This window comes from Condylura cristata, unplaced genomic scaffold, assembly GCF_000260355.1.
Source record: "Condylura cristata isolate star-nosed mole 26May11 unplaced genomic scaffold, ConCri1.0 scaffold00018, whole genome shotgun sequence".
NCBI classification, from domain to species: Eukaryota; Metazoa; Chordata; class Mammalia; order Eulipotyphla; family Talpidae; genus Condylura; species Condylura cristata.
The window spans coordinates 21439897-21461939 of NW_004567119.1; the positions used below are offsets into that span (position 1 = coordinate 21439897).

General features: G+C 53.4%; 1 protein-coding gene across 1 annotated transcript in view; it reads left to right on the forward strand.

The window, feature by feature from the left end:
* The window catches only part of BIN3 (bridging integrator 3), a 38749-nt gene that overhangs the window by 15755 nt on the left and 951 nt on the right, over positions 1–22043 (forward strand). Inside the window, exons 2-8 of the mRNA XM_004685401.2 lie at positions 5007–5055; positions 10772–10812; positions 11199–11260; positions 13754–13890; positions 14350–14390; positions 19236–19377; positions 19566–19700. Of these exons, the coding sequence (XP_004685458.1) occupies positions 5007–5055; positions 10772–10812; positions 11199–11260; positions 13754–13890; positions 14350–14390; positions 19236–19377; positions 19566–19700 (607 nt within the window). The remainder of the gene's footprint in view (positions 1–5006; positions 5056–10771; positions 10813–11198; positions 11261–13753; positions 13891–14349; positions 14391–19235; positions 19378–19565; positions 19701–22043) is intronic.

Genomic DNA, 22043 nt, shown 5'->3' on the forward strand with positions numbered 1-22043 from the left:
GCGTGTCCTGAAATATTAGGTAGATCTTAAGAGTCAGGCTGATGAGAACTATATTGGCATATAAAATGTTCATGATGTCTGTTTCCTTTATTTTTGGAAAGTTAAATACTCGTGTATTCATGCACACACTGAGACTGGGGCATTTTGCTATTTATTGTGTGTGTGTGTCTCCTTTGTGTTTTTCTGTGTTTTCCAAGCTTTTGACACTGATCAGTGTTATTTTTGTAGTCAAGGAAAAAAATAAGGGACTTTTTTAGTATATTTGAAAAATATGGAAAGTGCAAAGAAGAAAACAATAATCATAGTCTCACCATCCAATATTAGCCACTAATAGTGAGTGCTTCCTAGTTTTTCTTCAAATAAAAAAAAAAGGGAATACCAGAACAACATTAAATTTGGTTATCTTTTGGATATGAAACTGGACTGCTTTGGTTTCATGCTTTTTTTTCTTCTGCCCCTTTCTGTATTTCCCTTTTTTTTTCCTCTGAGCTTTTTTTTTTTTTTTTTTTTACTTTTTATAGGGATAAACAGTAATTGTCAAAGGTAGAATATTTTAAAATGGCAAAGAAGTCTTAAATATTTAGAGGAAATTAAGCAAGGGTTTGGACTTAAGACCAGTTTTTATTAAGCCAAAGAAGGGAACACATTCCGTATTGGGAGGAGAGGAAATTGCCTCAGTTGCCCTGGACAGCCCAAGTTTTTAAGCCTTTGTCTGATACCTCTGTTACTGACTTTTTTGCACTCTGAAATATCCATGTTCAGGACAAGAAGTTATAAGGAATCTGGACTTGAGATGGGGGTGGGGGCTGCTATTAATGAACAGGCACTTAGCTAAATCAAGTAGCTGGATTAGGTAAATGACAAAGAAGGTGGAAAGTAGAGACCATTTTATAGAGGCACACTGAATGCTGATATACCGATTCTAGAGCTGGGATTGATTTTTTTTCCTTGTAGTAATAAAGTAATAAAACAGATACACTGGTGTCAAAAGGAGACCAGAGTTTGGGCCTCCCTGGTGAAATAAGGGATTAAATCACAGCACTGTAAAGCTGTCAGCAGCCACTGCATACCAGTTAGATGCCTGACCATGAAGTTGACCCCCATGTTGCAGCAGACCTCTCCTGTCTTGCCTGCTGGTCCCCTCAGTCCTATGTTTCAGTAGGTCCACCTGTTCTGCTCTCCACTATGTCTCTGTTGAATCCTCTCAACACCCTGTATCTCTGGCCTACAACCCCAGCTCCTGTATGTATGCATGCATGCATAAATAAATAAATAGATAAATAAATAATCTTCAAAGAAAAAAAGAACACCAGAGCCAACTGAAAGAACTCCAGAGAATAAAGCTAGAACAGTTATAATACTGGTTTATAACCTAAAGTATAATATAAGTATGGATGTGCATGATTGAATGAATAAATAAGTGGGGAAGAATAAACAAATCTCCATCAGAAGAATTTCACAGTAATTTTGCAGATATTCTGCCCTCAAAGAGATGGAGTATAATTCCTTATTCTCATCTGAGGCCTATGCTTCATCACTTCCTCCCAAGGGTATAGTCTAGAAGGGGAGACAGAGACTACCTTTACAGTGAAGACACTTGGGAAACATCTCAGGCAGGCGATGAAGATGAACGTCACCAGTTATCAGTCATGTTGATAGCCCAGTACCCTAAGTAGGATGCACTCAGAATGGCACTTGATTTCTTCCTCCCACAACCCAATAGCCCAGTCTAGTCAATATCAGACCATTGAAGGAAATATTGAATACCTGACTAGCTTCCTTAAAACTATTGAGGTCATCAGAAGCAAAGTTGAGAAACTGGCAGCTCAGAGGAACCTAAGGAGACTTAATGTCAGTGTTATATGCTCGCCAGGCTGAGACCCTGAGCTGAAAAAAAGGACATTAGGGAAAGACTAAGCAAATCTGAATGAAGTGTCGGCTTAATACATCAATATTCGTTCATTAGTTACAACAAAAGTATCATATTGATATGCCCTGCTAATAATAAGGGAAACTGGTGTGGATATAGGGAAATTATGTACTACCTCCACAATTCTGTAAATCTAATGCTCTTAAAATTGAAAGTCTAAGAAAAAAGCATTGTTCCAGCAGATGGAGAGAGGATTTTTGAAGAAGTGAGTTGGAAAATAATCAAAATAGATGAAGTTATAGCTGCAGTGGAAAGCTGAGAGCCCAGACTTGTTCTGTGCAGACAGGCCGCCCCCCCTCATGCAGACGCACCCCTCTGCCCGCCCCCTCCCGGAGCTGCTGCCCTCTTTCCTTTCCAGTCCCTGAAAGAATTAGGAACTGCTTCTAAATTCCAATATTTTTTAAAATCCCAATATTTTAAGACTGGGCATTCTGATTAGACAACTTTTCCTAGTTCCTTCAACCATTATAAATTCATGTGAAAAGAGGATTAAGCTGTGAGCCCAAGAAAAAGAATCGGAGACACGTCAGGAGCCCTGACTGTTTACTCCTGCTTCTGTCGTGAGCCAGCAGGATGACCCTGGCCTAGTCACTGAATTCCAGGTCTGCTTCCTCATCTACGAAATGAGAGGGTTGAACTGGAAAAATTTCTATGGTAACTTGATGTTCTAAAAATACTGTGGTTCTAAATTAAGATTTTAAGAGTGGCTGTGGCACCACAAATATGGAATCTCCATTCCTAATTTCTAGTCAGCACTAGAGTCCAAGTTAGAATTGTTTTGAAGTCCACTCGCCCCACACTTGGAAAGAGATTTGGTTTAAAATTCAAGTTTGGCCCTCCCTGGTGGCGCAGCGGGTTAAGCACTGCACTAAGAAGCTAACACCACTTCAGCATGAGTTCGATCCCTGCCTGCCCCGGAGGTGACCACATGGCGCGGCAGACCTCTCCTGGCCCGCCCGCTGCTCCCCTCAGCAGTGTACTTTGTCCATCTGCCTGTTCTGCTCCCCACTCTGTCTCTGGTGAATCCTCTCATCCTCCACATCTCTGGCCTGTACCCCAGTTCTGTATGAATAAATAAATAAATCTTTAAAAAAAAATTCAAGTTTTAGATAAGCTGAAGAACCGTCCATCCCAACCCCTTTGTTTTATCATCTAAGAAATGGAGCTCGGAAGAGGTTATGGTTTGTTCACATCACAAAACTAGTCCAAGGCAGAAGCCAGGTTTTCTGATTGCTGAGAGCTTTCTGTGCAGCAGCAGGCTTCCTTTCCCAGTGCACCAGGACCTTGTTTGCATGGTCACCAAAGTGGTCCTCAGAGGCCACTGTTCACTAAATCCATTGTGTCAATCCCTGATTTTAGGAAAAGTAACTGGGGACCCAGGGAGGGCCCTGGAGCCCCTCTCCCCTCAAGACTTTCCCCTCTGGGTCTGCAAGGGGCACTGGAAGCTTCATTTCCTCCTTTCCTTTTCAGCCCCATAGCTTACCTTTCCCCTGGTAATTATATAGCCAGAGATTATTTGTTTACAGAAGCCACGTGAATCAGCTAACCCCGAAAGGGTTAATGCTCCCAAATTACGGGGCTGGGTTAACAATAAACAGGATGTCCTCCAGAAATTAAATTTAAACCACTATGACTCAGGCTGGCCCATCCTCTCGACCAGATCGTCGTCTGGGGTTATTATCGGTGGTTAATTATACCATTGGGTTTAGCAACAGTGTGGGTCACTTTGGACCCAGAGAAACCAGGCTCTGGGAGAAGGGTTGGGAGCTAGCCCCGGTGGGCTGGGAGAATCACAGGAGCGCAAAGGGAAGTGGGGGAGTGGCTGCTTTGGTCTGTGCCCTCAGGGCCCTCCTCTTGCTCCCTCTTCTCTGCCTTGACCCTAGGGTGCTGACATCACTTCTACCTGATGGGGAGAAGCCCATCTTTCACTGCTGTCGGGGTGCACAGCTTGCTTTCTAACCCAGCCATAATTTTCCCTCGGAGCCCTGGAACCATGGAATTTTCACTGTCTCAAGAAAGCTTCTGTAGTTTAGCCCCCACATTTCAGAGTAGGGAGTTAAGGACAGCCTGCTGGCCAGAGGCAGAGGCAGTTGGTGCCCGGCTCGACTCCTAGCCATGATCTCCCTGCGGTTAAGCCAGGCTGGTTTCCACTTCTAAGTGGGGAACTGCGGTGCTGAGCTCCTTAGCAAGTCCAAGGCAGGCTTGGGCAAGATTTCAGTTCCTTCTCCCAGTTTGCCATGTTTAGATTTTGCAATTCTCCCAGGAAGTAACCCAGCCTGGCTTGTCCTTAATACCCCTACAATTTGTTTCTCCCCCGCCACCCAAGATCCACAATTTGTCCCTCTATGGAGAAGCTGTGAAGCACCGATTACTGACAACAAATGTTTTTTATGGTGTTCTTCAGGATGCTAGCTCAAGGATGCTAGCTCTCCAGTGAGCCTGGCATGTCTGCTTGGGACACAAAGTTTACAGTGACGGTTCCTCCCACCATCCTGCATAGCTCCCTTCTGCCCTCACTATGGTGATGCACTTTGACAATGGGCTGTCAGTAAGAATGGCACTTGGGGCCCTCCCTGGTGGCGCAGTGGGTTAAAGCACAGCACTGAGAATCTAAAGCCACTGCCTCATGAATTCGATCCCTGCCTGCCCCATCTGTGACCACATGGTGTGGCAGACCTCTCCTGACCCGCCTGCTGCTCCCCTCAGCAGTGTACTTCCTTGATCTGCCTGTTCTGCTCCCCACTCTTGTCTCTGGTGAAGCCTCTCACCACCCCTGAGCCTCTGGCCTGTACCCCAGTTCTGTATGCACAAATAAATAAATCTTTAAAAAAAAAAAAAAGGCGCTTGAGCAGAAGGTGTTGCCCAGGGCCTCGCCCAACACTGTCTATGGGAGGGACACACTCCTGGAACGTGGCCTGGCTACTGTGGCCCTAGACCCACAGGGCAGGGCACGTGGCCTGAGCTCTAGGGCTGAGCTGGTGCCACTCTTCCTGACTCTCCTGGGGCGAACATAAGTCTTCTCAGTTGCATCCATCCCCATTCCTCTAACATCCCTCTTTGTCTCTTCCTCTTACAGGATTCCTTTCAAGATTGTGCAGCCCAAGAAACAGATTGTCTCCAAAACAGTGAGTAACTGATTCTTTCCTTCTGACACTCAGTTCTGTCTCACATGGGCTTCAAAGCGTAGAAGCAGAGCTTTGAATCAGCACATCTGGAGCTCGGAGGCAGCCTCTGTGCCCTCTTTTCCATCATGTAGCCCTCAAGACTTGCACAGCAGGGGCTTGCAGGAGCCTCCTGTCCTGGAGCTTCTCCCTCGAGTCAGCCTGGATCGCCCCTCCTTGGGCAGGTAGGAAAGGAGAGGCAGCCTTCCAAGGGGAAGAGGAATACTCTGCCTGTTTCTGGAGCCTGCACTTCCCAGTGAAGGTGCCTAAAACAAGGACTCCTGCCAACAACATATCCCAGGCCTTTATCTCCAACACCCTTAGCTGCAGAAAGGACCAGAAGGCCTCTCCCGACACCCAGGTTCCTTTGTCTCCACCCAGAGTAACTTGGGCGGGAAGGATAATCAATCCTTCTCCACCCCACTTGTGAGCCCGCAGCCTTTAATCTCTCTTGTATGTCCAGAGTGGGAAGGAAGAGAGTCATAGATTCTTAGAAAGTTATTGCTGGACGCTTTTAGACATCATCTACTCCAACCTCCTGGTTGTCCCAGATGCGGAAACCAAGACCCATGGAGTTGTAGTGACTTTCTCAGGCTATAAAAACCTCACACCCACAGATTTGGGATTAGAGCACAAGTCTGTACCTCTGCTCAGTTCTCTTTCCTGTGCTTTATGCCATCTTATACCGACTATGAAGCTGCCCCAAGCTGATCAGACTCTACTAAAGAATGACCTCTTGAGGCCCTACCTCTCCATCTGCGTGAGACTGTTGTCTTAACTTGGGAGACACAGTGGCACAGTCCCTTGCTCACTGTGAGGCCTCCAGAAGTGCAGCATCGTCAGCCTAGCGGAGGCCCTTGTCATCCCAGCCCTGGTGGTTCTCCTTGGCATCAAAGCCTCAGCCCTCCTCAGCTCAGGTCTCAGAACCTCAGGCGAGACTCTGCTTCGTTTGGGCGGGAAGTCTGGCGCTTGTCTGCCCAATGGCTCTATCTTTGGGAATCTCAGGTCAGGTCCCTTGGAGGAAATGGGCCCACTAGAGGAGCCTTCCCCATTTCAAGCAAGGCAGGCCCTGGAGAGACTCAGGGTATACCTCCCATGCAAACACTGTGCATCCGCATGAATCTGAAGAGAATCTGGGTGTACATGTGTGAACTCTAGCGGGCACAGGAAGCAGGAAAGTCGGCCTTGAGTCTCCAGGGTTTAATAAGGTTAGACAAGAGGGGTCTTCTATTCCCAACACTCACTACCAAACAAAACAAAACAAAAAGAAACCCCTACAAGCCCCATTCTTTATCAGAACGGCCAGTTCTCTGCAGGAAAGTATAGTCTCGAATGCAGTCTCCACCAGTGTTGCCAGCCCTTGTTGATGGGGAGACCCTGAGTCTTCTCATCGGGGGGTGGCTAGCCTGAGGGTGCCCAGAGGATGGGCAAATGCACAAGCTGAGAAAACCCTCGGTGCCTGTTGGGGTTCTCTGGGGCCCCAACCCATCCCTTCTGCACAGCCGTCTCCTTTGACGCGTGGCCTCAACAACCCTGATGGACCAAGCAGCAGGCGGTGAATAAGAAGCTGGATTTGGGGAGCTCCCTACTGGATTCCCATCCTGGCACTGCCAGGTGTGCTCTCTGGCCTTGTTTACCCTCTCTGAGGCTTAGTTTTTCTTTTGTGAAGTGAGGGTGATGCCAGTAGCTATGCCACTGATGTCTTGTGAGCCTTCCAAGAGGTAGTATGTACGAAGCACTTAGCACAATGTCTGATGGATAGTGAGCCCTCGGTAAATATTAACTACACTGCAGGAAGAGAGTTGATTGGACTCTCTTTATAAACCACTAAGAACTCAGCCTGTCCCACGCAGCTGGGTTCCGTAGCACAATGAGATAGCAGGCGAGGCCTTTGATCTCTCATAAGGAGTCAAGCCAAGTTACAGCTTGGAATAGAATTACTTGCTTTCTCAACTCCCCAGAGGCTCTGAAGTGTGTGCAGCAAGAGCCTGCCACTTCAGAGCCTCTTCCTTCCCCCCCTGCAAGCCTCCTCTGGCCCCCAAAACAGGCCAGGGCTGTGCAGTTGTCTCAGCTTCTCCAGCAGCTGCCCCAAAACTAGGGTGACGCACTCTGCTCTTCTTGCCTGGGCACCTTCAGAGAGGGAAGCAGATGTGTCTGCCTAGGTTACTGGAAGTCATGGCTGCCTGTCATGGGAAGAAATGCTCATGTTATCTTCAGGGAGTTTCAGGAGGTTTTGGCTCAAGGCACCCATCTGCCAGAGACAAAGAGAGCATTGTGTCTTTGCCCGCCCTGTGCCCAGGTTATTAATGCGGATTCCATTATTGTCAAGGCTTCGGCCGGTATGGTGTGTTCTCTGCAGGGCTGACCATTGGGACTGAAACAGAACAAAAACTCCCCACTTATGCTGCTCGTCGCCTCCCGCTCCCCCAGTCCCACCAAGTGCTTGAGTCCCCCTTTGCTGACCTCGCCCGCCTGACCCAGCCTGCCCTGCCCCTCTGATGGTCATGCACATGTGTTTACACTTGCTTTGCTGACTGGGGGCCAGTTGCCTTTTTGGCAAAGGTATCAAGCGTTCAAAGATGTTCAGATCTTCTCTTTTTGGCTCTTGCCCTCAGAATGGATATGCCTGGGAATGAGACTCCTGTGTCTCTTTATTCCCTTAGCTGTCATTTGAGGGGCTCAGATCCTGGCAGTGACCCCCCTGGATCTTCCCCAGTGGAGGAGACATTGCTCGGGAGCTATAGAAGCAACCTGTACCTGGCTGCCAGAAGCAGGAGCTGAAAGGTTCACAAAATTCTCTTAGGCTGTTGGTGGCCCGGGGTGGTGTAAAAGGATGGTGGCTCCCCTCCCTGTCACTCCCAGTGTGAGACCCCGGGTAGCTCATCAAGCTGAGTGATCCAGCTCAGTTAGAAACCTGCAGTCCTCTCCGTGCAAGTCCAAGCAGTCCCCAGCCAGGGAGCCCAGGTGTTTGCTGACATCCCACGCACAGCCGTGCACGGGGGTTGCACAAGAGGTGCCGACGGCCAGGCAGAGCTGTGGCTCCAGTGGTTCGGAGGGCCCTCTCCCTCCCCTCCAGAGCTCCTTCTGTGTGTGTACTTAATCTTCAGCAAAGCTGGACTCCACCCAAGGCCTTCTTCATTCTAATCTTGTCTTTTTGGAAGTAAATACTTTAATATGTGAAGACTCTGCTGAGCCGTCACCTCTAATGAAGTCAAAAAGGTATATGACGTGTCCAGTGCAGGGCGCCAGTGCATCCCCAGCATAGAGCGCCCAGCGCAGCCAGAGTCAGGATTCTCCGAGCTGGCAGCTGCCATGGCTGCTGGACTTTGTCAGGTTTCGAGACCAATCCACACCCCAGGGTGGGAGAAGAACCAGGAAATAACCGCCCAGGCCAGGCACCTTATGTCACACTCTGCTTTGACGATTCCGTAATCCTCCATGCAAGCCAAGGAGGCTGATACTGTTACCTCGACTTCATTGTCAGTGCCTGCAGTTTACATGGGGGAAGACAAATGCAATTAAGCCTGTTCACTAGGAAAGAAACGGAGGCTCAGAAATGTTAGGTGATATTTTTAAGGCTCCTCAGCAGGTGTCAGTTTGTCTCATCTGTCTGTGCTCATCCCTCTACTCCACTGTCCTCCCTGGCACCGTTGGAGAATGGACTAGATTAACACTTCAGTGCAGACTTTGAAGGGCCCGGGCAAGGTCCTTTGGCTCTGAAAGCAAGCGCCCACCTCCAGTGGCAACAGAAGCTTTGCAGTCCCTCAGCTAAGACTTTGATTCCTGTGCAGCCGCAAATCCTCCGGGACAGCTAATGCTTTAAACTTTCATCACTTTATATTCACACTTTAGTGGGCGTGAATTCTGAATATTTTCTTAAGAACACCTTTGAGGGGCCATAAAGAAGTGATGAGGAAAAGACCGGACTCCTGAATGGAGAAAAGAGCAGACCTAGAAGAGCAGAAAGTCAAGTTCAGTGTGCTCCTGCCTCTCAGTTTTACAGTTCAGTGGGGAAGGCAAGGCTTCTCCCCGCAGGGAGGCAGCCCGGAGGAGCGTGGTCAGCAGGCTCCCTGCCCCTTGCTGCGCTGCCCAGGGCTTTCCAGTTCGCAGTGGTGGGATCACCCCACGCGAACATGACGGGAGGGCTGTGTCTGCTGTTCCGGTCTCCTCACGCCCCTGGAGTCTGGCAGAATGTGCTGCACTTAACGGGTGTTTGATAAATACTTGTAGTATGAGCAAATATAGTTTTTCTAAAAAGGTGGGAGAGCCAACCCAGGGTTCCAGATTCTAGCCTCGCTTTGCCACTAACTAGCCTGCGTCTGGACCTACACCATATGGAGAGGGGGTGGATACATGTTCACCTCATGTGTGACATAATTGTCCTGGGTTCTGCCATTTTCTGATTGTGCTGAGTATGCCTAAGTCCACACATGGAGATGGAGGCCCCGGGGGCTTCAGAAAGGTATTCTCAGGGGCACTGGTGCTGGAAGGGTGTGGTTGTAAATGGTGGAATTCTGACGATTTCTGCAGGTCTGCACTCCGTGACCTTCACCCAGTAGCAAGAGTGAGAGTTGGGTTTGCTGGCAGACGTCTCAGGATAGGGCCAGAGGGCAGCTAGATCATGGTGTTAATTCATCAGCAGATTCCTTTTTTCCCTTTTTGGTGGACTGACTGTTTAGAGTACGGGCCTAAGAGCCAGGCACCTACATCAAAGCCCAGCTATTCCGCCCACACTTGTGTGACCCTGACAGGTGATGGAGCCACTGTCTGGTGACCTCAGTACAGTGAGGGCTGTGACTTCCCCTTCCAGGTAGGGGGTTCACAGAAGCACACTGAGTCTTCCCAGAGTGTTATGGGGTCCCTTCTCAGAGGCCCCGAGCCCCCAGGACACGAACTGCTCTGACCAAGGATCCTGAACTGCAGCAAGAGGCCTGGAGCCTTTCAGACACGACCGCTTCACAGGCACAACCCCAAGGGACCACTGCCAGGCCCTCTGTACAGATGAGCACATTCAGGCACCTGAAGAGCAAGTGACTCCGTTCATTGCTCCAGAATTGAGGGCATGACTTAACACCCCTCCACTTAAATATCGCTGGCACTGGGGAAATCTGATGACCAAGCAGGAATTTAGAGAGCCTTGCCCGAGTCGGTGGTAACAGTATTTATGTTTGGTACATCCCAGAGCACAGATAGGTGATCTTTCTGTATGCACCTTGACCCAGCAGGCCAGTGGGACCTGTAAAGAAACCAGGGCTGTGAGGGAGCAGTCTGGCCTGACCTTGGAGCTGCTGGGTGCCAGAGCTAGTACCAAACTCCAATTCCACCATCCTCTGTGCCCTGCCGCCTCGCTGGGTGGGCTTCAGTTACGTTCTGAGCACCTGCCTTTCCTGCGGCGCAGGGGAGCGGAGAAGAGGGCCAGCACAGTACCTCGCTCCCTACGATCAGGGAAAAGCACTGGGACTTCCCAGACTGGTCCATCCAGGAGTCTTTCACCCTAAATCAGATGCTTCACTACTTTGGGGAACAGGGATATGTGTCGTAATGACCCGCTGCTGCTTGTATGAACTCGAAAGTGTTTTCCATGGTCAGGGGAGGGCATGGAGAGAGTTACAGAAGGATGGCAGATTTTTTCCGAAGTGGTGTCATTTCTCCAACGATTGAGTTATCTTTTTCATTACAGGTGGAGAGAGACTTTGAAAGGGAGTATGGAAAACTGCAGCAGTGAGTGTCAAACCCCCCAAAGCATGAGACAGGGCAGGTCAAGCAGGCAGGGCCTCTTGGCCTCCTGTCCCTGTGGTTTGCTCACCGCCCCTCTGAGCACGACTGCTGCCTGCCCACTGGCAGCCTGGGAGGGGAGCCCTGGAGAGCTCAGGCTACTGCCAGCCGGGAACTCTCCCCAGATGTGTGACTGTAGGCCAGTCCTAAGCTCACAGCTCATGGGTCCTCGGCCTCCTGTAGCACCCACGGCGGCCCTTCAGTCAGGGGTGAAGGTGCCTTATCCTCCCACCAGGCGTCCTAGGGCACCAGGTTGGGCTTAAGTTGGGGAGCTGGGAAGATAAAAGCAACTTGAGGATGCCAGGTACCCAGGTCTGCACCCTCCCTTGCAGGTTGGAAGAGCAAACCAGAAGGCTGCAGAAGGACATGAAGAAGAGCGCTGACGCGGACTTGGGTAGGTGCACCCTCCGCCTCTGTGGCCACACCAGGACCATGTGCAGCAAGTGCACCCAGGGAGTGCCCAATAGGTGTCACTGGCGCAGGGTTACTTGCCACTTCGCCAGTCACCATGCCCTGGTCCACGGGCTGGCTGCAGCCCACCACAGGTGGCTGTGGTCTGCTGAGGCCTACCTCCTGCGGCCGAGGGATCAGAGGAAGGGCAGGTGGGCGCTGAACGGCTGGCCCCTCATTCCTCAGCTGGCCCAGGGCAGAGGGAGACCACAGCACCCTGCTGTGCCCACCTGGGGCTGCTTGGAGGGTCAAGGCCCCTGGTGCTCCGGGGCTAATTGCTTGAGGAGTGCACGCTGTGAGCTGACTTCATGTGGGTCCAAAAAGAAAGCCTGGCATGAGATGTGAAGGCTTTAGAAAGAAAAGACAAATTGGGGTGGAAGTATCCACCCTGCCTAGCCCCTGACTTTGCAGGCTTTTTCCTTCAAATACCAAAAAAAAAGGAATAGAAGAAATTTCTCAGAAATGTCTCCAGCTTTGTTCCCATTCTTATTTTCTTCTAGCTGTCTGTGACCATTTCCTAGTCCAGTCAAGCTGCACACGATGTTTGTTCTTGAGCCTACAGAGTCACTTCACAGGTCTTAAAGAGGATTTTTCCTCCATTGTTTCCCTCTTTCTAGGAAGTTCACATTTCCAGCCTCGTCCCATAGGCGCCCTCGAGGAGCTTCGGGACAGCACTCCGGCCACCGTGCCCTGTGGGCTTCTTTGCTGGCTTGCTGACCAGCGGGGGTGTGGCGGGGCCCTGGCTTTGTCTCCCACGCAAAGCTGAGAGGCAGCCCTGCCTCGTGCGGGCTGGGAGCAGCTGGTTCGTGGCGCCTCGCTCCTTACCGTGGAAGGCAAGGCCGCGTCTAACTGGCTGGGAGCTGGGCCTTCTTTCACAGACTCTAAGGTAGTTTTTCATGTTTAGCGCCTGAAATCAAGAAACCTTGCTGCTCATTAGTGTGTCCTGGTTTAATTGCAGCCTTTTCTCCCTTTCTCCACTTGTTTCCACAGTAACAGTGGTCTAAGCAATCGGTCTCCTCTTAGGTTCCATCCCATAAATTGTAAGAAAGACTTTCCCAAACTTTTCCCCCTGGGACTCTGAAATGGGCGTGGAAGCTACAGAGCGAGCCTGGCCCTTCTCCAACCTTTCTTCCTGCCCTGCTAGAACTTTGCAAATAATGGAGACCCGAAAACTTGTATGGGACCAAGCCAGCCAAAGCTGCCCGTTGGTTTGCATCGTGCCTCCGAGCAGCCCTTTAACTTCCAGCCCCCATTGGTGGAACAGGCTTGGAAACATACCAAGGAGACTGCAGAAGGCGGCAGTCGCCCCGTCAGAGCCCCTTGGGGCCTGCCCACTGCTGTCTCCAAACCAGACCACCAGGAGAGCAGGGCCGCATCTAGTCTGGACCGACACTTGCAGCGGTCTGACCTGGGCAGAGTTCCAAACTCTTCTGAACCTCACTAGTCTCCTCTAGAATGGAACCAAAATATATCTGCCCCAGAGATCTCCTGGGTTGTTTGAGCTCCAAGTAAGAAATGGATGCCTGGAACCCTGGCAGAGGCAGGGTGCACACCTGCTCAGAGCGGTGGACTTCTTGGGTCTTGTATACCATTTCCAGGTCTCTGTTTGCAAACAGAATTCTAGAGGGACAGAGAGACGGGCCATGCTTGCTAGATCGTGTCTACACCAGTCTCAGGGAAAACAAGTTTTGAATATCTTTTTACCACTATAGATCCTTGAAACCAGGAATTGCCAAGCTTGCCTCACCACGCCAAATCTGGCCTTGACTTGTCAATCAAGGTTGCTTTTGTTTTTTCCTTTACTAGACTAAGATACTTTCATTTTGTTGAGGTGGCATTGGTACCATGTGATGTAAGTTTCAGAAATACAATTTCTTACCTTAGCAGTGATATCAATAAAAGTTTATTGGACCAGCCACACTCACTCTCTAGCATTAACGTCAGTGTTGAGGAGTGGCAGTAGAAACCAATAAGGCCAGGATTCGGCCCAGAGTTGGAAATCTTGACTCTAGCCCTTTCCAGTAAGTCCACCGAGCCCACAGGCATTGCTGTGCACTCTTGCCCGGAAGCAGTTTCAGACCCAACTGCACAGCTGAACCATCTGGAGCTTTTTTCCTTCCAATGCATATTCCTGGGTACCAAATTTACTGACTTAAAATCTTTTGAGCTAGAAGTCTGCATTTCTTACAGCTTCCCACCCACATGATTCTGGTAGAACCCAGAGTTTGGGAGATTAAATCATCACAACAGGTAAAGCTACTCAAAAGAATGACCCAGAACAACCTTCAGTGGGCAGTGGAGAATACTGCGCAGTGGGGGCTAACCCTGAGGCCACAAGTGGGGGTCATCTGGGTGTCGGCCCCCAGCCGGGGGTACAGGGAGTCCTGGGCGCGAGATCTTGAGGTCGGCACATCCCCTGAGCTTTGACTTCTTACAGCCATGTCCAAATCTGCGGTGAAGATCTCCTTGGACTTACTCTCTAACCCCCTCTGCGAGCAAGACCAGGACTTTCTGAACATGGTGACAGCTCTGGACACAGCCATGAAGAGGATGGACGCCTTCAACCAGGAGAAGGTGACTGCGACCTTGGTTTCCCCTTCTCGTGGCTTCTGTCTGGGTGAGGCACCGACATGGAGTCCGTAGCAGGCTCAGTCACCACCCTGGTTCCCTCAGCCTTTGAGGCCTGTGTCCCTGGCCACTCGGCTTTGGCACAGGTGGTTACTTCTGTGGTTACTGTGAGCCGCGTCGTACACACGTGTCCTGAGGGCGACTCAGGCCAGCCCTGCGTCCTCCCAGAGGCCCACGGCCCTCCTCGCCGAGCACAGCCACTGTCAGTCTTGGCAGGCACTGGCTGCTCATCATCTCTGCCCCACTCGAGCCACATCAGGGGAACCCCACACCCCTGCCTGCCCCCTCCTTCGGCCTGTGACTCTCAGGGTCTCCTTTCTCTCCCCAGGAACTTGGAGCCGCCTCTGTTAGGGAGAGTTTGAGTTCCTTCCAGTTTTTGATGCCATGGGGTTTTTCTTTTGACAGGTGAACCAGATCCAAAAGACCGTGATTGAACCTTTGAAAAAGTGAGTAAAGGTCAACTGGGGAGGACACTTATTGCCAAGAGAGCTTGGGGCCTGAATAGCATCTCTGGCGACCTGACCCAGAGCGCAGGGGCTGGCAGCAAGCCCAGCGGGCACTCCAGCTGTAGCCCCAGGCTCCTGGCCCCTCCAGAGGACCTAGCCACCCAGGCGTGCTCAGTGCCCACAGGCCTGCGGCCCCTGCCTGTGCTGACCCTGCTCCCTGCACCACTTTGCCTTTGTTCCTGATTGAGAGGCAGTGCGGCCAGGGCTCGCTAAAGTGAGCTAGCAGAGATCTTGGCCAGCCCTCAGCGGAGATGAGCTAGGCCTTTCATCTCTCATCCGGATTGGGAGAGCAGCTGCCTGCAGCACTCAGCTTTTGAAATGTGGGGGAGGCCACACATGGGGAGGGTGCAGCAGCGGGGTCCCGCCAGAAGCTTCCTAACTCTTGGCCTATCAGGGTCAGAAATTCTTCTTTGAGACTCATCTTCTGGCAGGCAGGCTCTGGTCTGTGATCAGACAGGCCTATTCCCTGTGTCCCCAAAGGGGGTGGGCCCCGGGGACAGACAGCAGCATTGCCTTGAAGCTTCCAGATCACTTCATCTTCTTCCCCAGCCTCTCCCAAGCAGGCTGTGGCCTAGAAAGGCTCCCGCCCCAGCCCGCAGCTGCACTTTATTACCTCTTCCGCGGTGGTCCCTGGCAGTTGCCTCCTCAGGCCAGGGTAATGAGGCTCTGCTTAATTACCTTTAGGCCTGGATCAGGGCCCGGAGGGAGATGAAGGGAGCAGGTTTTGATCCTGCAACCCTGGTGTTGGGGCTGGTGCGCTCTTGTTCCTGTTTGGGTCCCAGGGTGGGGCTGGAGAAAGCTCTTTCTAAGCTGGCCTGTCAGGAGACACAGCATGGCCAGGCAGTTGGTGTGGCACACCCCAGTCTTTCCCTGGGCCCCTGCCGCCTCCAACTGCTCAACCCTCAGGGTCACATGAGCTGGTGTTGAGTTTGGTGGCCCAGGAGGGTGGATCAGACAACACGGCCGTTGCTTGGGGTGGGGGGTGTGGGGGAGTGTTGGTTCTGAGCTGGGTGGAAAGGGCCGTGAGCAGAGCTGACCCTCCTTAAAGGGGTCCCAGGGACTGTTGGGAGGCTGCCATGGACACCCACTGCTGGGGCTGGCAGAGCTCAGCAGGGGACACCATCTCTGAGAACTGGGGGACTGACTCCTCTGAGTCTCAGTTTCACAACCAACCGAGGCGGCCTTGAAATCTGATGCCTGGCTTATAGAGCCAAATGGAGAGAGATCCCGGCTGCTTCCCACCACCCTAGCAGCCCACCACCTGCCAGGAAGGTGGGTGAGTGGCAGAGGGGGCGGCGCCATCTCCGCAACAGATCCGCTGACCTCTGCGTGAGCCCCCTGGCTCCCCAGCCGGCTGCCTGGGTCCCTCGGCCGACGTGTGATCTCTGGCCGCTTGAAACCGGCACTGCCTGTGGCCGCCTCTTGCCAGGAGAGAAGCTCCCAGGGACCCCAGCACCGGAAACAGGAAACTGCAGCTTTCCTGTCCTCTGATGGAGAACATCTCCACATGGCCACCCTGCCGCCCCCAGCCTTCCCCAGAGGGCTTGGCCTCTAATCCCCCCATCTCTGGGCCGTGTTCACATGGTCGGATGGGGATGCTTTCAATTTCCCTTTCCTGGTGGGTGGAAGATCCCGGCTGTGTGGGCACAGATTGAGGAATGGCAGGCATTCCCCACCAGGGCCGGCTGCTCCCAGCCCACCTCCCAGCCGGCTTCGCTCTCCCTCCTCCCTCTCACTGCCTCTTCACCCCACGCTTACCCAGGGGAGGCAGTCTGCTGTTGAACCTTGGCACTGGTGAGAAACAGTTTCATCAGGTGCCTGGTGGAGGCCTCGCCCTGTTCTCCCTCCTTTAAGGACAGCCGCAGTGCAGTCCGGCACACAGGCCACGAGGGCATTCTCAAGTATAGAGACTGCCCAGGAGGTACAGTGCCATGAAGTGGGGAAAGTGCTGGTGGGAAAAGTGCTGGAAGGGCATCCCAGCCTGCCACACCCGGCTGTGACCTTGGCCAGGTCCCCCATGACTGAGTCTGTTCCCCGTGTGTGGAAGGGGTGAACTGAAACCAGCTCCTAGAATGGCACTTGGTGCTTAGGGGCAGGTGGGCTGAGTTGGGCAGGTTGAGTTCTGTGTGGAGGGCAGTGTCAGGCCTTCACCCTGGCGCCGTGTCCCTGTTCCACTCGCTGCTAATTAGGTGCCACCATGAAGCAGGGAACTGAACTGAGAGGCGTGGGCTTGCCAGCCTTGTCCCCTGGTAGCCGTCTGCCCCGTAGAAGTGTAGACATCATCCCGCAAGGGGAGAGCCCGCCCCCCCACCCCCCCATCAGATGTAGGGCTCCAGGGGCATGTCTGGGAGGTGCAGGACTCTGAGGACGGCCTGCGCTTCTCTTGACCTGAAGGTGGAGTCTTGCTTTCCCTCCTCCTTGGCACCACGGTGTTGACACCACAAGCCATGTGGAGCTGGCAAGTTCATTCTGTTGCTCTGAGTAGAAAATGGGGAACTGGGGCCTTGGGGCAGGAACCCAGAAACAGGGACTAGAGTGCTGGTCTCCTCAGCCATCTCGGAATACACCATGTGACCTTCCCTGCCTGGCCTTAGTTTCCCCGCTGTGGTGTGGGAAACTGCCCCTTCCTCATAGAGCCCTGAGCCGGGGCCCAGCTGCCGGCTGGGGATGGCCTCTGTGCCATCTACAGCAGACTTGGCCAGCTGAGCCATTCCTCTTGGCTTAACTGAGGGGTGCTGCCATGAGAGGCAGAGGTTGCCTTAGGGAGAAATGGAATTTCTTGAGGCTCTAACAGCAGCCAGGCCTAGCTCTCCACACACAAGATGGGTGGTCTTGCTTCCATGAGGCTGAAGAGAGCATCCTCTAGACAGTTGCCCACCCTTGTGCACTGATAGAGATCTGCAGTGAGGACTCCCGCACTCTGCCTCACTATCTACTCGGGACTTGGCCCAGGGGTTGGGCTTCTGTTTCCTGCAGCCTGGCCCCAGCCCTGCATTTAGCCAGTCTTCTTGGCATACCCGACTCTGACCTGGCTGGTGACTGAGGAGAGAGGGGCTTCTGAGGACCAGCCAAGGCGTGGTCTCACCGGGGTCACACCTCACTGACCAGCGGGGTGAGAGCCCCATCTTACCACCATAGGGCGAACTTCTGCCCACTGCTTCATTCATTTGGGGGCCTCTCTCCTGAAGAGAAGAGTTCGGCATAAGGAAGGGAAAGGTGACAAGAGCAAGGAAACAGTCCTGCTGAGGCCTTGTGCTGCCAGTCGTTCCTGTGGCAGCCGCCAGAGGCCCGCAGAGTGAGTGACCTGGCAGCAGGCTGCCTCTAGTTCACGTTATGAATCAAGGCCGCTGCCAGTGTCCTGTCCAGCCCAGGGGGAGAGAGAGGGTGGCAGTGTAGCAGCTTCTCAGGCCCCACTGCACCTGCCACCCCAGCCACGAACCTGCCCGTGGCTCGTGAGGCCGCCAAGGCCCCATCAGAGTGACTGTCCCCAGCAAGAGCAGGGAGCAGCCGCTCCCCTGTGTCAGACCCTTCCTCGGCGTCGACCCTTTGTCCTGAGGTGGCCCAGGCTGCACCACACCCAGTATGTCCACGCCTTCTGCCCGCCACATCAGCCCACCCACACCGACACGCTGTGTCTGCGCCGGGGTGCGCGCTGACATTCTCAGGCAGCTAGGCCGTGAGCCCGCCGGGGCACCCAGTCGGTGGGCAGAACTTGTTTCAGGAGCCTTTCTCAGCCCTTTGTCTCATCAAAATCTGCTGCGTGAATCTTGCTTTGTTTGGAGCTCTTAGTGCTTCCGTCAAATTTATGTTCTCTGACAAAAAGTATGCGTTACTCTGCCGTGTGCACTGAATTGCCAAATTCATGGTCATGTTCCTGTGAAAGGCAGACGAGGAAGCCGCTCTGCAGAGCACCCGATGGTGCTGGGCGCCAACACGCTCTGCGGGCTCTGAGCGCCAGGAAGGGCACTGGGTCCCCGGGAGGAGCGCCTCCCTCTCCTCAGGCTGCGCCTGACTTCAGGCTCCTGGCTGGAGCCACAGGCACCTCCCCACAGGCTCTGCACTTGATACCAGAGAACCAGCCTTCAGGCCTGCTTTGCCACCTCCTCCATGAGTCATGTTAGTTAAGGAAAACCCCACCTCCTGCCTGGGGCGTGAGCAGGGCTACCTGTGGCCTTAGATGCAGTGGCCTGGCCCCTCCCCTCCCGGCAACAGGTCCTTGCTAGGGCTGCTCTTGCGCCTTTCCCTGGGGTGCTTGTCCTCACAGTGGGGTAGAAAGAGGCCACTCCTCAGACATCTGGCTTGGTCATCGCAGTGTGGGAGCCAGATGCAACACCAGTGCCGTCAGGCTGTTCGTCACCCACTGGCAGAGGCATGAGTTGGTGGGTAGGCGCTTTCCTGGACTGTCACTACCTCGCTGTGACCCTGAATAGGTCATATCATCTGTCTGCCTCATTTTCATTTTTTAAAAACGAACATGTCGCCCAGATAGCTTTCCAGGAGGCCTCAGCCCCACCACACCACTTAGCTCTCCGGTGAGGCACAGGCTTGAGTGACAGGGCAGGTGGTATTGTGCATTCCTGATGTCCTCAGGTCAGTGCAGGACCCTTCCCCAGACCTTACCCCAAGATTCAGCCCCATCTGCTCACTCACAATGACATCCATCCCCAAGCTGTAGTGCAGGGACTACCACAGCGGGGGCACTCAGCTCGTATTTCTGCATGGGTGGCAGGCTGCCAGCCTGCAGTGCCCACAGCCACCAGAATCCCACCAGGCTGTGTCCCACAGGTTCGGCAGCATCTTTCCCAGCCTCAACATGGCGGTTAAGCGGCGAGAGCAGGTCTTGCAGGACTACAGGAGACTGCAGGCCAAGGTGGAGAAGTATGAAGAGAAGGAGAAGACAGGGCCAGTGCTGGCCAAACTCCACCAGGTACCATGGCGAAGGGGGCCGTGAGGGAACAGTGGGCCTAGTGGTCACAGGGACATGTTGCTCCTTCACCTGGGAACCACCCAGAGATACCAGAGGCCCTGAACCCTTCCACACACCTCCATCAAGGCTGCAGCCGGGGCACCTGCCAAGCCAGTGGGCACTCTCACACCCAGGCTCTTGTTCCCCAGGCCCGAGAAGAACTTCGACCTGTGCGGGATGACTTTGAGGCCAAGAACAAGCAGCTCCTGGATGAGATGCCACGGTTCTACAACAGCCGGCTCGACTACTTCCAGCCCAGCTTTGAGTCTCTGATCCGAGCACAGGTAAGGCACCCCCAGCACCTCAGACCCCCAATGCCCTTTCCCCTAGGAGACAGTCGTGGAGCATGACTTACACCACCTGGAAGGATGACCCAGCCACTCTCTGCAGAGATAGTCTCACTGCCCACCCGGTCCATACCACCCTGACAAAGGCCTTTGTCCCAGCACCCATCCACCTTTGTCCACAGGCCTGAGGGCCCACTCTGTTTGCTGGAGTTTCTGCTCGGGTCCCTACGTTGCACTAGGCTGATGCCTGCACAAGGCTGGGGGAGGCTCCTTGCTGTTACAGTTCTGACCTCAACCTGCCCCTTTACGTGCTACCACCAGCAGCCCAAAGACACAGGCTGCCCTCAGCGCCGCACTGATGGGCAGGTTGTCCGCCCTGCATGCTCAGGAGACCAGGGCTAGTGGCCCTTGAGGGACCTTATCCCCTCCATGCCCATAGCCCTCATCTTTCAGCAGGAGATACCGGTTCTGAAATTTGAGCAACCCTTGGAGGGCACCAAAACACTGGGGAAGCCCCCCTCTGGGTCCCTGTGTGGGTGTTAGCTGGGCACAGCACAGGGGTCGGGCAACTGGAGGGTCGCACATAGGCCAAGATCCTGAGTCTCCGCCACCCAAGAGGTAGGCACAGAATATGTAATCAGGTGTCATTTCTGCCATTCCCCTTTATGCAAATGTCTAGCAGAGTCTTTTTCCCCTTTTGTGAAAAAGGGGTTGCAGTTCCAAAGCCAACAGATCTTCTCCACAGGGACCCTGACTGCAGGTGTTCAGTACCCTACTTTCCCACCTTACCCTCCAGGTAACCAGGGTTAAGGGGTGGCCATTTGTAGACCACCAGGGCACTTCTGTCCTTGGCCTGGGTATCTGGCGCCCTCCAGTGGACATTGTCATTCTCTGCAGTCCATCATGGGGAAAAGCGGGTCCCACCCTGGAGAACACCAAAATCCAGGTAGCAGAATCCTGAGCAAGATTGATGTTGGAACTGGAACTTTCTGGTGACCCTGTCCCTGGTCACCAGGGAAAATGAAGCAGAGAGTTTATGTGCACAAGCAAGTGGGGAATTTCCACATTTGTCCCCCCCGAGCATCGCCCTGGAGGTAAGGGCTTCCTTCCGGCAGCTTCACCCTGAGTTTAGGAGACTACCACCATTGCTGCTGAAATGCCCCTCCCCACCATCACCCCCCCAGCCATGCTGGCTTCTCTGCCCTCTCCAATCTGATGTTCATGAAGCTCCAGGAAGCTCCAGGATGCCTGGCCTGCAGCATACCCAGGTTGGAGCAGGATGCCCCGTAAACAGGCTCCGGGGAGCCGGGCTTGTTTACTGCCGCCTCAGGGCCAGCCTCCCACTATGTGGCTGCCGCCGCCATTAGTCACTGGAGAAAGCATTCCTGGTGACTCGGTTCCTAGTGACTCGGCACATTGCGCCTCCCCCTCTTCCAGCACTAGCCAGGCCCCGCCCCTCGAGGTGACAACAGTATGTGGAAACCTTGACTTACCGCCCCAGTGGAATCCCAGCTGAGGGGGTAGAGAAGACACTTCCTCCACCACAGAGCTAAGCCACCCCGTTGGGCTGGGCCTCACCAGGGTTTCTAGAGTAGCGGTTCTTCTTGCCCTAAGAGGACTTGGAGTTTGAGGTGATCAAACTCAGGGGTGTTTGAACAGCAGTGAAACACTTTATTTGCTCATGAAGTAGCGACTGGAGCAGACAGTGCCCCAGTCCTCCTGGAAAAGCCTGTCCCAGATCTGCTGAGGCCCAGAGCCCAGCTAACCCAAATTTTTGTCCTTTCCCATAGACCCCTCTGTAGACAGAACTATGAAAATGAGCCAGCCTGCGCCCCTCAGACAGATTCAGAGATGAATTGAGAAGGAACAGAGGGCTGGGAAAATGTCGCCTTTCTCACCTTTCTTTTGAGACAGGCTGTTTGGGCCTTGGGAGCCTGTCATGCCCTCCAGATTCCCTTTGAGATAGCTCCCCTGCAACCCCTCAGACCCATCAAGAGCCCTCCCACTGCCACCACACTGGACTCCCCTTCCCTCTCAGCTGCCTGGAAAGCTTGGAAGAACCCAGACCACTGAAGAACTGCTGCTCCCTCCCTCCTGACTGCTGCCACTGGGGCAGTGGACGTTCCTGGAGGCCTTCAGGCTGTGGCTTCACTCTTGCTTGGGTCCTCGCGCAATTTAAACACAGGCTGAGGGGAGGAAGGCCGGGGAAAAATGGACTGGCCCCACATGCTTTGATTACAGTAAGAGCAGCATGTGGGCCTCCAGACTGGCCCTCTGCCTGCCTATCTGCCTGTCCTGTGCCCAGGGGTGCAGTGCTGAGGGGGCTGGGAGCCAGCACCC